At 36.2% G+C, this 16,219-nt stretch overlaps 1 protein-coding gene and 1 long non-coding RNA gene across 2 annotated transcripts; both read right to left on the bottom strand.

Moving 5' to 3' along the window:
- Positions 1 to 1,106: 1,106 nt before the first annotated feature.
- LOC112019519 (receptor-like protein kinase FERONIA) lies at positions 1,107 to 3,957 on the bottom strand. Its single transcript, XM_065767134.1, is given in 3 exon segments — positions 1,107 to 2,223; positions 2,226 to 2,760; positions 2,762 to 3,957. Coding segments are annotated over 3 exon segments (2,718 nt in total). The 5' UTR covers positions 3,851 to 3,957; the 3' UTR covers positions 1,107 to 1,129.
- A 1,600-nt stretch (positions 3,958 to 5,557) lies between these two features.
- LOC136064839 (uncharacterized) lies at positions 5,558 to 5,997 on the bottom strand. Its single transcript, XR_010626492.1, has 2 exons — positions 5,748 to 5,997; positions 5,558 to 5,602 (listed from the first exon to the last, which is right to left on the bottom strand). It is a non-coding gene; the product is annotated as an uncharacterized LOC136064839 (long non-coding RNA).
- Between the last annotated feature and the right edge of the window lie 10,222 nt (positions 5,998 to 16,219).

The raw sequence follows: 16,219 nt of genomic DNA, 5'->3' as shown, positions 1-16,219 counted from the left end.
TTTTCACTTAAAACTCATAACTTTTTTTTTTTACTACTAACAATTTATCGTGAGGGGGAATTGTAGGCAAAAATTGTGGCTAAATTTGTGTTATTACTGGATTTTTAAGATTCTGAAGCCCTACCAAACCAATACTGAAGTGAACAAAGTACAGACCACTTTAGCACTCAGACAGTGATCAGTCGTTTCCGCTTCTCCACAACAAAACCCAGCAACAGCTACCATTTCCATTTCCTCAAAACCCTTTCACCTGCACAGCTGCACACGGCGTCGTTTCGACTGTCTCTCTCTCATTTTCCCCAAAATGAGTTCACGACCTGTACCGGCTTTCGCATTGGACAGCAATGGCGATTGCACTAACCCAAAGAACCAGAGCATTTCGGAGTTGGTTTCGAAGCTCAGAACCGCGTATCGGAGTAAAGACTTTGACCGAGTCGAAGAGGTTTTGGTAGCAAGAGAAACGAAATTGAAGCGAGAATTTGAGAACGAGAAGAAGCAGAACGCGTTGTTGACGGAGAAATTCCAGATGGAGAATCTGGATCGGATCTACCTGGAAGACGAACTTGAAAATCAGAAGAAGGCGTTGGAGGCGGCGCTAGAGAGAGAGAGGAAAGCGGAGGAGGCGAAGAATTCGAAGCAAGATGTGAAGAACGTGGTTGGTGTGCTTCGGAGGAGGATTTGTGAGCTCGAGTGCGAGAATGTGAAGGCTAAAGGCGAGGTTGACCTCTGGAAGAAGAGGTTTGAGGAATTGGGGATTAGGGTTTCGAAATTAGAGGAAGATATAGCAATGCTGACGGATTTAGAGCCTCCGGTTAACAATAATGGCGGTGGCGAGGTGATTCGAGATGGTTCCGACGAAGTGGGGGGTTAGTTAAAATATTATTTCTGGTTTGTTTTTCATTCAATATGGTTCTTTCTTTGAGCATAAGGTACAAGAACATGTCCACTTCTTCAAACTGTCCTTGTCAACCAAAAAGCAACGAGTGTTTGCATTATTATTATTTTCGGTGGAAAGAGTGCTTGCATTATTGATCCTATAGTTACTTTTCTTTTTTAATTGAACCACTATTTGGCATAAAAGAAAAAGAAAAGAAAAGAAAAGAAAGTGAAAGTGAAAGCACTTGTAGCATTATGGTTCTTCAACTTTCGAGATTTCAATTACAAATTTCTCAGGTGTGGTATATGGGCCACATCTACTTAGATCCGGCAATTGCACTTCAATACGTGGCAAGGCATTGTACTCAGAGGCTGCAAAAAAACAACCTAGCTTTGGTGATTTAACCCACTTCAGCCCCACCTTCTCACTTAAAAATCTAAGAAGCTCTTTATGTGACGTACTTTTGTTCCAAAATGTTGGACACGATTGCCCCATCTCACCTTTCTTCCTTGGTCTTGACACCACCTGATTTTCTCCCACACATAGTGGAACTTCCTCATTGATCATGACCCCGTGGCCTCCATCATCAGCAATTTCTTGCAACTCCTTTGCAAACTCAAGAGCCCTCAACACTTCAACCATTTTGGGTCTTTGATCTCTAACTTCACACACACATTTATATGCGATATTTGCATACATCTTCAAAGACTCTGGTGATATTTGATCAATCAGATGAGGATCAATGATCTTGTCTAGTGTACCTTCTTCAAAGCACGAATGAGCCCAATATGCCAAACTTTGTTGCTCATCATTTAGGCCCATATCCACGGCTTGTCTAGCACACAGCACCTCAAACAACACCACCCCAAACCCATAAACATCAGACTTTACAGATAGACGACGAGTATAAAAATACTCTGGATCCATATACCCAAATGTACCCTTCACTTCAGTGGTGACGTGGCTATGTGACAGTCCTGTAGGGCCCAATCGTGAAAGCCCAAAGTCTGAAACTTTGGGTACCCAATTTTGGTCCAAAAGAATGTTGCTGGTCTTGACATCGCGGTGTATGATTGCGTGCTCCTCTCCTTCATGAAGGTACAATATTCCCCGAGCGGCACCAATGCAAATCTCCAACCTCTGCTTCCATGACAATGGAGGATTATCTGTTTTGTAAAGATTATCACGAAGTGCTCCGTGAGCCATTAACTCATATACAATAATTTTGACTCGTTCATCGTTGCAGTAACCGATCAACGAGACCAGATGGGGGTGGCGAAGCCTTGAAAGCATTTCGACCTCTGTCTGAAATTCGCGAAACCCTTGACTTGAAGTTGGCCTGAAACCTTGATCGCAACTGGGGTGTGTTCATGATCGATGTAACCTCTCAATACATAACAACAGCCGCCTTTTCCAATGATTAGGTCCCGGTCAAAGTTGTTTGTGGCGGTCTTGATTTCTTGGAGAGTGAAGCGACGGCCGACAGCTTGTAGAATTGGCGGTGTTTCACTTTTGATGGACTTTGTTCTCATCCTTCGCCAGATAATTGTTAAGCCCAAGAGAAATATGACAGATATAACACCTACAGTGGCTTCAATGAAGATTACTGATTTTGTGCCGCTCTTGGAATTCTTGTAAGGTAATGGTTGTGGTGCAGGTGATTTGAGATGAGATGGGGAAGGGGAAGGGGAAGGAGGGTGTGGAACTTCAGGATTGGGAGCCGCGAGATTGGCATCAGAGTTATTCAATTTGAACAACTCGAGACCATTGAGGATAGCATCAGAATAACCAGAGCTTGAATTAGCATTAGGACGAAGCTCTATAAAGAGAGGGGTCTTACCATTACTCTTTTTATTTGGTATCATCACAACATAGTCCCTAGCTATATACCGGAATGCCTTGCCCACCGCTCCAAGTGATAACATCAGCAGAAATCTCCACTGTCTTATTTCTTATGGAAATTCGGAACCCTTTGTTACTTCTCTGCTTTACCTTCGGTTGGATTTTGCAGAAGTGGAGTCTCACGAGGTATTTGAACCCCGAGTCCACTGGCAATCTCCAAGTAAGATTGTACCGTTTGTTGTCTTCCGATGTTCTTGTAATTCGGGCGGTCTGATAGACTTCCTTTGGTGCTGTGTAAGGAGGTATGCTTGTGTAGTTGATCTGAATTGCCCCATTACTAATAGAGTTTACATTTGAAGCAAGAAAGAAGTCGGTGTCATTAAGCCATTTCCGAAAAAGCTTGCCGGAGTCATTTATTGGTGAAATGGAGTGCCCACCTACGTTTAGACGGTAAATCTTCTCAAGAGCACTGTTGTTTTGGATATGGAACTGAGAGTTATGGCCGACAAGACGTGCACCTTTATCCCCAAATTGACTGTAGTAAAGGCTGGTGGGCATCGAGACAATTTCAATCCCATTTATAAATGCATATGAAGTATTTATAGATGGAGTGAAGGTTATGTTCAGTGTCTGATTCTGCAGCACATTCACGCAAAATTCTTTGACAAGGGATTTTGATCCTATACTGAAATCGCTAAGTAGAGTGAAGGGACCAGCAGTAACAGTGAAAAAGGCCTTAGACATATCGAAATTATCATGGTATGTAGAAGGGTTAAAGTACAATCTTATGAATTTTTGGCCAGGACTAACACGAAATGTGTAGGTGAATTGAGAATGAAAGATTCGAGCGGTTTTGTAAGGGTCATGGTCAATGGATGAGCCATGGGGATTGGAGAGTATAAAGGTGTTATTAGATTGTTCTAAGGAAACAAATTTTGAGTGAATACCTACATCTCCAGTCCACTCTCGGCCATCTGGGTCAGTTGAGATGCCGGAGGAGCCACAGTTAAGAATGATATCATTGATGAAGGAGTATGTAGGGGAGGGCTTAGCAGAGACAGTAATTGTTAGGTAATTGAAGAAGGAGGACACTGAGAATAGGTAAACGAAAAATCTACTAGAGTTTTGCATGGTAGACTCTGACAAAACTTAGAAGTGTATACGAAGCTGCGACTGCGAGCGATATAAAACATGTAGGAGTACATCGGAGTGGAAGTGTACATAGCAGTGCGCGGGGAAGCCCGCGTGGATGGTCAAGAGAACCGTGTGGTTTCTTTTTGGATATAGAGATGGCTACAATTATTCTTTAGAAATCGGAGAGTAGCGACTCTTGGTCCTCTAAGAGAGCCAAAAGGTAGGACTTCTCAGTTGATTAGTAAAAGTATACGTCAAAAAGCACACCATGTATAACATTTTTAATCATTAGTCAAAAGCTCACTAAAGTTACAAAGTGTGTGGAAAACTAACCAGCACGTGAAAGAAGTTCTTTATTATTGCCACAAAGATGGAGTTAATCTTCAAACCTTAAAGCAATAATGCAAATAACAAAACAAAGAGTGGGGTTGTTGTTGGCATAGTAACAATTTAAATTTAACGTGTTAGTCTCAAATAAATATTATAAGCACTATCATAATTTCCAAGATAATTAAACACTTATAAACCCACGTTTTAATTTTCTTTTTTCTTTTTTTAATAACAAGACTCCTATCTTAAGCACACATTCTCAACCAATTAGTAATGTATGAAACTTATCTCATGGAGCTTGTCTATACGGGCAAAACTGGAGCAATGACTCTCGTCAAACCAGAGGGCAAAGGGGGAGCTGAGGGAAGATGGTAATAGACAAATAGTGCGTTATGACTCACTTATGTTATTCCTATATTCGATGTCAATAATAGGGCCCTTAACATCTTTTTTTGATGAATAATAAAATTGTATTTAATAAAATAGAGCCCCTATGCCTTGAATTTAGTAAACAAGCTACTGATTGTTTCTTGTTGCCATTTGAATGAAGTTATGAAGTCTACAACAATTTCTCATTACATTCCCTTGGTGACATGATCTATAATAAGCCATCATTTTATAAAATTGAAAATCGCGCATTTTAAATGCCAAAACATCTTTTAATTACATTGCAAAGAGATGAATGTATGTAATTGAACCCATTAGACAACTCCCACCTCAAAACTCTTGTATATGGAATCTCTCAATATAGAGTGGAGGTAAAAAGAGAGAGCATAATTTTTGTCTGAAGCTGGTGTAAAACTGCTCTTTTACGCCACCAATGATAAAGCGCCACGTTAGCTCTTTAATGAAAACCCAATACAAATGCCACTATAGCCTTTTTCGAAAAAAAAAAAAAAATGGTCTGTAGTGGCGTTTGCAGGCAAACCTATAGGTCTATAGTGACGGTACAATAGTGGCGTTTGTGAAATGCCACTATAGACTCTACAAACGCCACAACAACCCAAAAATCACCAAAAAAAATTTGATTACCAAAATTAATTTTTGGTAATCAAAAGAATTTTTTTTTTTTACGTGAAAAAGTTTTTTTTTAATTAAATTAAAAGATACAAAACAAAACAAAATACATAAATAAAAACAAAAACAACACTATAGCTATCCCAACAAATTCAAAATGAAACCCAAACTCACCTAAAAAAAAATTCAAAATCAAACCCAACATGCTCACATCCAAATTAAAAAAAAAGAAAAAAAAGAAGCAACTCCTAATACAAACACTATAGTTATCCTAGCAAATTCAAAATGAAAACACAAACCCACCTAAAAAAATTTAAAATCAAACACAAAATGCTCACATCCAAAAAAAAAAAAAAAAAAATAGCAACTCCACCCCAACACATTCAACCACCACAGACCAACCTGCAAAAAGAAATCATCAAATTGATTAGAAATCTCATAGACCCACGAAGCAAAGTTGACAGCAAACAAGGAATAGACCAAAACTATTATCAAAAAATAAATAGACCAAAACAATCATAAATTAATAAAAAAAAAAAATGCTTACTTGCAACTATACAACCAATGGCTTCAAACACCATCTACAAATTTGAACAAAATCAATAAACTGCAACACCATCTGCAAATCCAAAACCCACAAACATTAACACCACCACAAATAAAACAAAAGAAATAAAATCAAAATGGAGAGGAAGAGGAAAGTATCAATTCAGGTGCATGTGAAGTGAAAGAAGAGTGAAAGAAAAAGAAAACAAGAAAGATGGAGGAGTGGAGACAAGGGAGAAAAAGAAGGAAAGGGAAAAAACCAAAAAAAAAACCAAAAGAGAAATTAAGGAAGCCTTTGGGACTTGGCGTGGAGATAAGGGAGAGAAATGGGAGACTGGGGGTAGGTAGGGGTTTTTAATTTTTTTTTAATTTATATATATATATATATATATAAAGAGAAATGATAAGTATGTATGTGTGTGTATATATATATAAATAATATATCTACAACATTTTCACAATATTTTTATAACAAATTTTTAGTGACAGATTGTTACTTGTTGTTATTATTAGAGCAAAAAATAATCTTAGTATTAGGTTCAAATTTGAACCAATAACAACTAACCACCTATGATTTGTTGTGAAAATATTGTGAAAATATTGTAGACGTAGCATCTCTCATACATAAAAAAAAAATATATATATATATATATAAAGAGAAATGATATGTCAACAACATTTTCATAACATTTTACAACAAATTTTAAGTAGCAGGTTACTATTAGTTGTTATTTTTAAAGTAAAAAAGTAATCTTAGTCTTAGGTTCAAATTTGAACCAATAACAACAACTAACTACCTATAATTTGTTGTGAAATATTATGGACATAACATCTCTCATTTAAATAATAAATATATTCATTTATATTATAACCGCTGAAACTCATTCAGGTTTAGTGGCGTTTGGTAAACGCCACTGTAGGTCCTATTCCAAACGCCACTATAGCTCCCCCATTTTAATTTTAATTTTTTTTTTGGTGCTGGATTCTTTTTTCTCACCTCTTTTTTTTTTTTTTTTTTTTTTTTTTTTTTTTTTTTTGTGTGTGCTGGGCTATAGTGGCGTTTGCAAAACGCCACTATAGGTCTTACTGTTACAAGGCCTATAGTGGCGTTTGTCAAACGGCACTATATGCCCTACCCAACCGAAAATAAATAAAATAAAATAAAATAAAATAAAAAGTGCTTATAGTGGCATTTGACAAACGCCACTATAGGCCTTTGTAATACTAGGATCTATAGTGGCATTTTAAAAACGCCACTATAGGCCATTGGAAACGTTGCTATAAACCCATTTTTTAAAACGCTACTATAAATATGCCTATAGCAGCGTTTATAGAAAACGCCACTATAGGGTACGTATAGTGGCGTTTTTTACAAACGCCACTATAGGTCTAGTTTTTTGTAGTGCAGATCCTCCTCTCCTTTTAGCACCGGAGCTCCACCCGCCGCTACCGCATCTCACGCGTCAACTCTGGAGTTGGTGCCGCTGCACCGAACCTCAAGGTTTGTTCTTTTATGATTTGCTATTTCCCCAAATTTTGGATTTTGAAATTTTGATGGGTTTGAGATAATTTTTTGGATTTCAATTTATTCATATTGGTATGGGTTTTGTTGATTTGGTATGGATTTTGCTGTTTGTTTTTAGTATTTTCATGAGTTTTGATTGGATTCTTTGAGTGGTAGGTTCAAACCCTAAAAAAAAAAAAAAAAAATTAGGGTTGTCGATTTTTTTTTTTTTTTTTTTTCACAGCTAGCTTGGGTTCTTATGATTTTTATTTCAGCTCAAAATCATGATTCTTTTGTGCTTCTTTTTTGAGTCATGAGATTTTTTTTTAGGCTTTCTATGTATTTGGATCCCCTTATTGCTCTACCCGTTATTCTTTTGAAAGAATTCATTTAGTTAGTTGAATTGTTCTTTATGTGGAGTTGAAAAACATGACAAGTTGACAACATCAAATGGAGAATATATGTTCTATTACTTCATTTTCTAAATCTTTTAGTAAATGGTGCCAACTTTAGCTTGTGGTTCAATCTTTAATCTATCACTATTATTAATTTTGTAATTGACAGCTTATCTATCCATCTAAACTTTTCAAATGAAACCTTTGACACCCATATGAATGATATTTGAACTCATGCTTTCTTGTAAATTCATAATAGGCTTTGGGTGTTGAATCAAAAACAGAAAAAATATGGATGAGAAACTGCTGAACTGATCAATGTACAAATAGTTTTTCTTTTCACATGTTGAATAGCTACATTGTTGTCTTCCACTGTAACCGCCTCTTGAATTTATAAGATGTCAGTTTATCACTGTAATTATTCCTAGTTACTTTATTATTATTATTATTATTATTATTATTATTATTATTATTATTATTATTTATAATTCAATAGTTGGGGGAGGGAGATTTGAACTTTGGACGTCATCACCTTAATTTAGAAATACTAGGAGTCACTAATTGAGTTACAAAACTCTTGGCTAAATTTATTAGAACTGTTTTTCGGCAGATACTTATAATTTATTCATTGTTTCAGATATTACATGACTCTAGCATGTCTAATTCACTGTAGAACATTATCGTTGTCATTGGCATCTCACAATATGCTCATTGTATTGTGATCAGATAGCACCTTCTCCCACCCCAAATATAAGGTTTAGAAGGTGAAGTCATGAGTTCAAATCTCCTAGGTTTGTGTGAGTTGTGTTTGTAATTACTTGATTTTCTCAAACTTGTAAATGGTTCATTGTCCTATTTTTTGCCCAATACTAATAGCAATAGCACTGATTTTGTGTGTGTTAATTTAACGGTGTTGTGAAATTCTTTTGCTCACATCTTCTCCTCTGCATTAATAGGTTATAGGAATTGCTGGTATCAAGGGAGCAAACCGGATTGATTTACTTGACCTGGAAACATATGATCTTACTATCCGGGTTGCTCTAGGGGAAATGCAAATGACTACATTGATCAGAAGACCTTTACAAGATGCTGTGTTAGATGTATTGTTTTTAAAAGAAATTGGAAAAGGGATGCCGTGAATAGAAGCAACCATATGTTGTTCATGAACTTGTCTTATCATTGTTCTGATTGTGTACATGCCATTTTGATTTTATTATTTTGTTCTCTGAATGAAATGGATTTGATTTGGGGTGTGCAACACTTGGTTTTTGTTAAACATCTGCATCTAATGATTTCAATCTATATCATTCATTGTCTACAAGTGATTTTTTCTGTAGTTCATAGAACAGTTGTGCTGTCATGATCATGGGGCTTGCAATTTTGTAGCTTCAAATGAATGTCATATCAATCTAAACATTAAAACTTCAGTGAGAGGAGTAGCTGTTGTGGACGACTAAATTTCGAGTTTGAAATAAATTAAAAAATTAAAATAGTTTCATAAATGTGAATTTGTATTGATGAATATGTGGTACAATTCTCTAAAATTACGAAAGAGTGATCCTCTAATTTGATCTCCTTGAAAGACTTGTTGATAGGAATTGTGGTAATGTGATCCTGACTCGAACACCAAATATCCTTCAATTTGCCTGAAGAATAGACCGAAGACACTTGAAACAGAATTACAACAAATCTTTGGCTATAAACTTATTAGAAATTTTTTGTTCTTCTCATGTTCTTCGACTTTGAAGGTTTATGGTGGAAGTTCTTCAGAGTTTTTGGGGCTTAAATCCATAGAGCTTCTCTGATTTGTGGTTTGTTGAAATTTCTGGAGGCTTTTGATGGTAGTTTGGATGGCTCTTGAAAGCTCAGATTTGTGCTAAAACACGTGAGCTTGTTTAGAACCCCAAAATAAAATTACGGCTTAATTACTTTTACTCTAACTTATCTAAGTGCTGAATAAGAGTATTAAATATGAAAATTTTAAGGCGAAAATACCCTTTTAATCCCTACATTTTAGGTCAATTCTCATTTTGGTCCCTAAATTGATTTTGCTACTAATGTAGTCCCTAAAAAAAAAAAGAAAATCGATTTTATTTTGGTCCTTGCCGTCAGCCCACTAATGGAAAACTCCTATGTTGCAGACGGAGTGCCCTGTTTGCTGACATGGCATTGACGTGGCCATTAAAATATTATTAAAAAAATATTTGGCATTTTTCAAATTCCACGTCAGATTTAAATTAATAAAAAAATTAATTTTAAAAAAGCTATGTCAAAGAAAAAAAAAATTTAAATAAACATTAATCTAATTAATTGTACTTTTCATTTTTTTTTTTCTGTAAGAACATACATCCACAAGCCCAGAAAAGTTCAAAACCAAAAAAATTCACATCTGGGTGGACTTTGGAATCCTTTGATCTTAATTAATTATTTCTTAATCTAAATGAAGAACACACAAGTAAGAAGAGAAAACAAAATCAAAAGCACCAGTACTAAAAAATTCATAGATTCAAACACACACAGACAATTGCAGTCTCAAACTCAAACACACACACCAGTATTAAAATCTGAGCCTGAGATGATAGCAAAAACCCAGATTGAGCAGAAAAAAAAAAAAAAATCGACAACAAACTTTGCAACCGAAATCACAATGTTATTAAAACTCTCCATCTCTCTATTAACATAAACCCAAAAAGTGAACACATAGCAAAAACCCAGATAATGAACACAAAGCTGGGTCCTTTAACAAGTTATACATCACCAAACCCACATACAACAACCCACAGTTCTTCAATCGCCAAACTCACTTTGAAACCCAAAACTCGACCGCTACCAGCCATGCTGTGACAACAACTAAATCAATACAAGCCGCCGTTCACCAACACATCCCTCTCTAATTCTCTTGCTTTTGTGACTCACCTAGCTACCAACCACCTATCTGTGTTTCACAACACCCATCAACAACTAATTTGTGTTTCACAACACCCTCCAACAACCAATTGCAACCCGCGAATCCAAACTAATCGACAACCACCATCGATCTGGGGTTTCACAACAACACACAACACCCACCAACAACCGATACATAACCCACGAATCCAACCGACCCACCATCCAAAACGATCCCGCCGCCTTCACTTAACCATAAAAGCTCCATGGTCGAGCTTGAGAACCCGATTTAGACCAAGCCCCATTCCAGAGCACTTAATTGGCTGGGAGAGAGAAAGATCAAAGAGAGGGAGAGTGAGAATCAGCAAATACCTAGAGCTTAAAGTGGTTGTTCATGAAGGACTCTGGGTGGAAGGAAGAGAGAGAGTCTATGTGAAGAGAGAGGAAGAAGAAGAACATGTTTGGGGAAGAACTTGATATTCCGAAAATTCTCTAATGAAAAAAAAATGTTTTAAACATTTAATAAATGAAACTCTTACTGCCTCAAGAAAACTAATTTAATTAGAATGAAAAGTAAAAAAAAAAAAAAAAAAAAATTAATGTTTATTTATTTATTTATTTTTAATTTTCTAACTTGGCTTTTTTTTTAAAATTAATTTTTATTAATTTAAATCTGACGTGGCATTTAAAAATGCCAAATAATTTTTTTAATAATATTTTAATGGCCACGTTAGCAAGCAGAGCGCTCCATCTGCCACGTAAGAATTTTCTGTTAGTGGGTTGACGACAGGGACCAAAATAGAATTGATTTTTTGGTTTCAAGGATTATAATGTAGAAAAATCAAAATAGGGATCAAAATGGGAATCGGTCCAAAATGTAGGGACCAAAAGTGTATTTTCGTCAAATTTTAAATATACTGGGCAACGATATTACCACATGGAGGTTATGGGAAATTGTTTTCCAACCTTTGAAGTGCATCTAAAAATACTTGCGAGTAAACTTGTGTATTCAAATGTAAACTTCATATCAAAATCACACGTAGACAATCTCAACGACTAAAGTATAAACATGAACAATGAGTTCTCTGTACAACTTGCACATGTTATGTATAAATATACATATATGGACAATTTGATTTGAAGCTAGTTTTTAGTACTATACTACAATGCATTTTGACAAACAGTTTCAGCCATAGTGCTGAAGCATTAGGTCTCTCTCTCATTCTCTAATCAATTTTAGCATGTACTTATTCAATAAACACAAAATTTTCGGTAGTTCATAAAAAAGCAAAAGCCAAGCTAGCACTAAGAAGTGCAAACCTAGCCAAGAAAATCCAGATAAAAGCCCTGAAAGTGGATGCGATATTTGAGCAATGGAAAATTTGATATTTAAAAAGAAAGATATTGCAGTTAATCAAGGTAAACAAGAAAAATTTCTTATTAAATCTGAAATTGCTTATTGACACTATATTTGGACAGATAAACTTGGAGTTCAACGGAAAAGGGTTAAGCTGGATGGATATTTGGAGATGAATTTTTGTCATATTATTTTCAATTATCATATATTAATCCATGTTTTCATATGCGACGTGTGGTATGTATACCTGACCAAATCATGGTCACTAGGGAGAAAAAAATTCAAGCAAAAGGCTAAGCAAAGTATACTGTAAGACTGTTGTTAATACCCATTTTAGCGACACATTTTTTCTACAAGCTCAATTCATGTATTATATTTTTATTTTATTCTTTTAAGCATGGCTCAAGCCCATGCAACTTATTGGGGAAATTGAGGAAGTGTAGTTTGGAGGATATGGGTTGATCTTCTTCGGACTTTTTGCATGAGCCCAACTCAAGCGTGCTACCAATGTGGCAAGGACATTGGTAGCACATCAAGCTCATGGAGGAGGTCTTGTACCCTAAATTTTCACCCCAAAAGAGCTTTTATACTCTGGCTGACTGTGGCCTAAAGTTTCTGCCCTAACCCATTTTCAGTTTCCGAAACAACTAATAATGAGGAGCTGATGGGGGCTTAGTCAAATTTTTCCTTAATTATGCATAAAGCAAGCTAGTTCTTAAACCCAATTAAAGCAAATCTGAACTAAATATCAATTTAGCACATAGGAGGTCCAAAGCCTCTCTCCTTGCCCAAAACCAATCACTAAGAGCACCTAAAACTCAATATAAAATGCCCCAATTAGATTCAAAACAGGCTAACCACATTTTACCCTTGGAGTTGAAACTTTAGAGCAAAAGCTCATTTAGCTAGCTAACATTCTCACAATTCTAAAGCTTGGAGTGGAAGTATGCGTACAGGAGAACCTTCCCTCTCTTCCTCACGACCTCTCTCAATTTAGTATTCTCACTGAATGTGGATTGAAGTTTCAAACCTATTTTTTTATGTACTTCTCTGCACTTTTGTTATTAAACTTTAAAGCAAAAACTCATTCAACCAGGATGCATTCTCACAATTCCAAAGGTTGGGAGTGGAAATATGGGTATAGGAGAACTTTCCCACTCTTCCTCACAACCTTTCTCAATTTTCTTTTCTAGCTGACTGTGGGTCAAAATATCGGATCTATGTACTTTTTCTACATTTTTTTTTTGTATTTCATCTCATTTTGATTTCTCTCTTGTTAAAGCTCCATTAACCTCTACTCACTAAATATTGGAATTTTTGTCTTGATACTCTCCACAAATAATCACTTCTAAAGAACCCAAGGGGAGATTTAGGCCGTTCTTGTATTTTTGGCCCTTGTCGCAAAACGTCCCCTACAATTGTCAACATGACATATCAATTTCATTGCAGGACTTATAAAAAGGATGACCATATTAATTAGATCATGCCCAAACCTCCCAGATGAAATCTTATGCATAAAGATATACTATACACATGACCCTTTGAAAAATGTTATAGCACCATATGGATGTTCAATATCACTCTTAGAGCATATTTATTAGAAAACATTTGTTGGCAATGTTAAGCATCGAAGATGATTAAATCAAATTAACATGTACAAAAGAACCAAGATACACCCATCATTACAATATCTTTTTGCAAGGTAACGTGTAACAACATTGAACAATTTCACATAAAAAGTTCAATTATCTACATTTCCAATTGTTAGGGTCATAATTTTATGTAATTGGCTAATCCTTTGACAAAATGCACTTTACTTGTAATTAGGTAGATCTAAGTTGGGTTTAATACATCAAGAAATATGTTGTTCAAGCATATCAAGTGTTCGTATTAAAGACATGAAGATTGATCCAAAAAAAAAGTGAAGAAAAGCTGTTTCATTAAGTCTCGACAGATAGCTTGACAGATACTGCTATTGAGACTAGATGAGAAGCTCGACAAATGGCTCGATAAAAGCTCAATCTATTGAGAATTACGATTTTCAGTTTTCTAGATCTAAAATTCGGCCCAAGCTTATGTATTTAGGGTTTCTTTTCTCACAATTCTAGACATATATAAGGCTTATTTTAAGAGTTGTCACACATGGATACAGAGACCAAGAGCTTTATTTTCTCTGTGAGAAGCTACTGCGTTTGTTCGCCATAGGGTTTTGTAACCAAGTGCTTCCTGATCTTCATTGTTGATGAAGTGAAGAACTTTGCAGCCAACAACATTCATTCAAGTTGTTAGAGTTAGTCACGTACTGGGATCTATGCAAGAGGGTTAGTCACAAATTGGAGATTTGTGCATCAAGGGAAGGAAGGCTACTACAAGATCAAGTTCAATTGGGTATTGAAGTAAAGGTTCAACTGTAGGTTGGTATTTTGGGATAGGCCAGGGTAGTGATAAGATTCCTTATACTTGTAACCATTTGATTGTTGATTAGTGGATTCTTGGGAGTGGTGACCTTAAAATCACCTGGTGGGGTTTTTGCCTTGCGAGAGGTTTTCCCCAATTGTCAACAAATCACTATATCAATTTAATTTCCACTGCATTTAGTTTAATTAATGATTTGTTTGTGCCTTCGCGATTTGCATGCAATTTAACCTAATTAATCAACTTGGGCAGTTGAATTAATTAACTAAGGTCAAGATTTCTTAACCCAAGTGGTATTAGAGCGACCACACTCTGATTAGGTTTTAATATTTGCTATTTGATCCATTGACCCTTGTTGTTATGGATCGTGGGCAATCCCTGATTATTCCTCATTTATTAGATGGTACTAACTATGCATACTAGAAAGTATGCATGAGAGCCTTTTTGCAGTCTTTAGATGAGAAAGTCTAGCTTGCAGTTGAAGTAGGTCGGACTAAACCTGATGATCCATCGACATCATGGGATGATATTAAGATTAAGGCTGCAAATTTTAACAGTAGAGCATTAAATGCCTTGTTTAGCGCTGTGACCAATAAGGAATTCAAGAAGATCTCCTCCATTGACAATGCAAAGGAAGTATGGAATATTCTTCAGAATACCTATGAGGGCACAAAAGTTATTAAAAACTCCAAACTCCAAAGGCTTACTGCCAGCTTTGAGGAAATAAGGTTGGATGATGATAAATCATTTGATGAATTCTATGCCACGCTCAAGGACATAGTGAATTCAGCTTTTAATCTTGTAGAATAGATTCCAGAGCCCAAGATTGTTAGAAAGATTCTCAGATCTCTTCCAGAGAGATTTCATGCCAAGATCACTGCTATAGAAGAATCAAAGGATCTTGACTCTATTCCGTTGACAAAACTGATTAGGACTTTGCAAACTTATGAACTAAGTTTAGTAAAGGTTGGCAAGGGTAGCAAAAGCAAGAACATGGCTTTGAATGTCAAGAATGATGACAACAATGAATTGTCTGAAGATGAGGACACTATGTTGAAATCATATATCATCAGACAATTCATGAAGTTTATCAAGAATGCGAATGTCAAGGCAAGTGACAAGGATCGCAAACAATCTGGATTCTCTTAGTTCAAGTCCTAAGACAAAGGCAAGAGAGAATTCAAAGATGCTGCTCAAAGCAATAATGTTCTTGTTGGGCCAAAGTGTTATGGATGTCAAGGATATAGACACATGAAGCAAGAATGTCCCACATATCTCAAATCCATTAGCAAGAGCAAAGCTCTAGCTGCCACCTTGAATGATATAGAACCAGAGGCAGATTCTAATGATAGTGATCAAGAGGGAATAGTGAGTGTTTTTACAGCTACCGTTGAGTCTCCTGTGGAAGCAGTAGAACTAGTTAAGGAGGAAGAAGAGCTAATGGAATCCAAGTTTGAGAAGATGGATGAACAAGATGACATCCACACTACCAACTCTAAGTTGTACAAAGTCTCTGAGAAGCATGAGAAGCTTTATAGGTTAGCTACGAGGAAGCTAAGTGAAGTGGAGTTGGAACGAAAGGAACTCTCCACCAAGGTTGATGAAGCCAATCAAACCATCTCAACTTCCAGAAGTCTGTATCTAACAAAACAGGTCTCGGGTATGATCATTCTCTCTCTTCTTGCAGTACTTCTTCTAATGCTTTAAATATTTGTCCCTCCTGCTAATAATGACAACTGTGAGGTAACTGAACCTTAAACTAAAAATGTGAGTGAGGATAAAGATGATAAGGGAAAATCCATCCTGGGAGCACCCCCTAAGGTTGTTAAGAAAGAGACTAAGCAGAATAATCATCGCTCTACTAACAAGAAGTCTCAACCAAAGAAGCCACATTTCTGCCATTACTGTGGAGCATC

This window comes from Quercus suber, unplaced genomic scaffold, assembly GCF_002906115.3.
Source record: "Quercus suber isolate HL8 unplaced genomic scaffold, Cork oak 2.0 scaffold_776, whole genome shotgun sequence".
Taxonomy (NCBI): domain Eukaryota; kingdom Viridiplantae; phylum Streptophyta; class Magnoliopsida; order Fagales; family Fagaceae; genus Quercus; species Quercus suber.
Note: the sequence above shows the minus strand (reverse complement) of the source record. Positions and strands in the feature narration are given on the sequence as shown.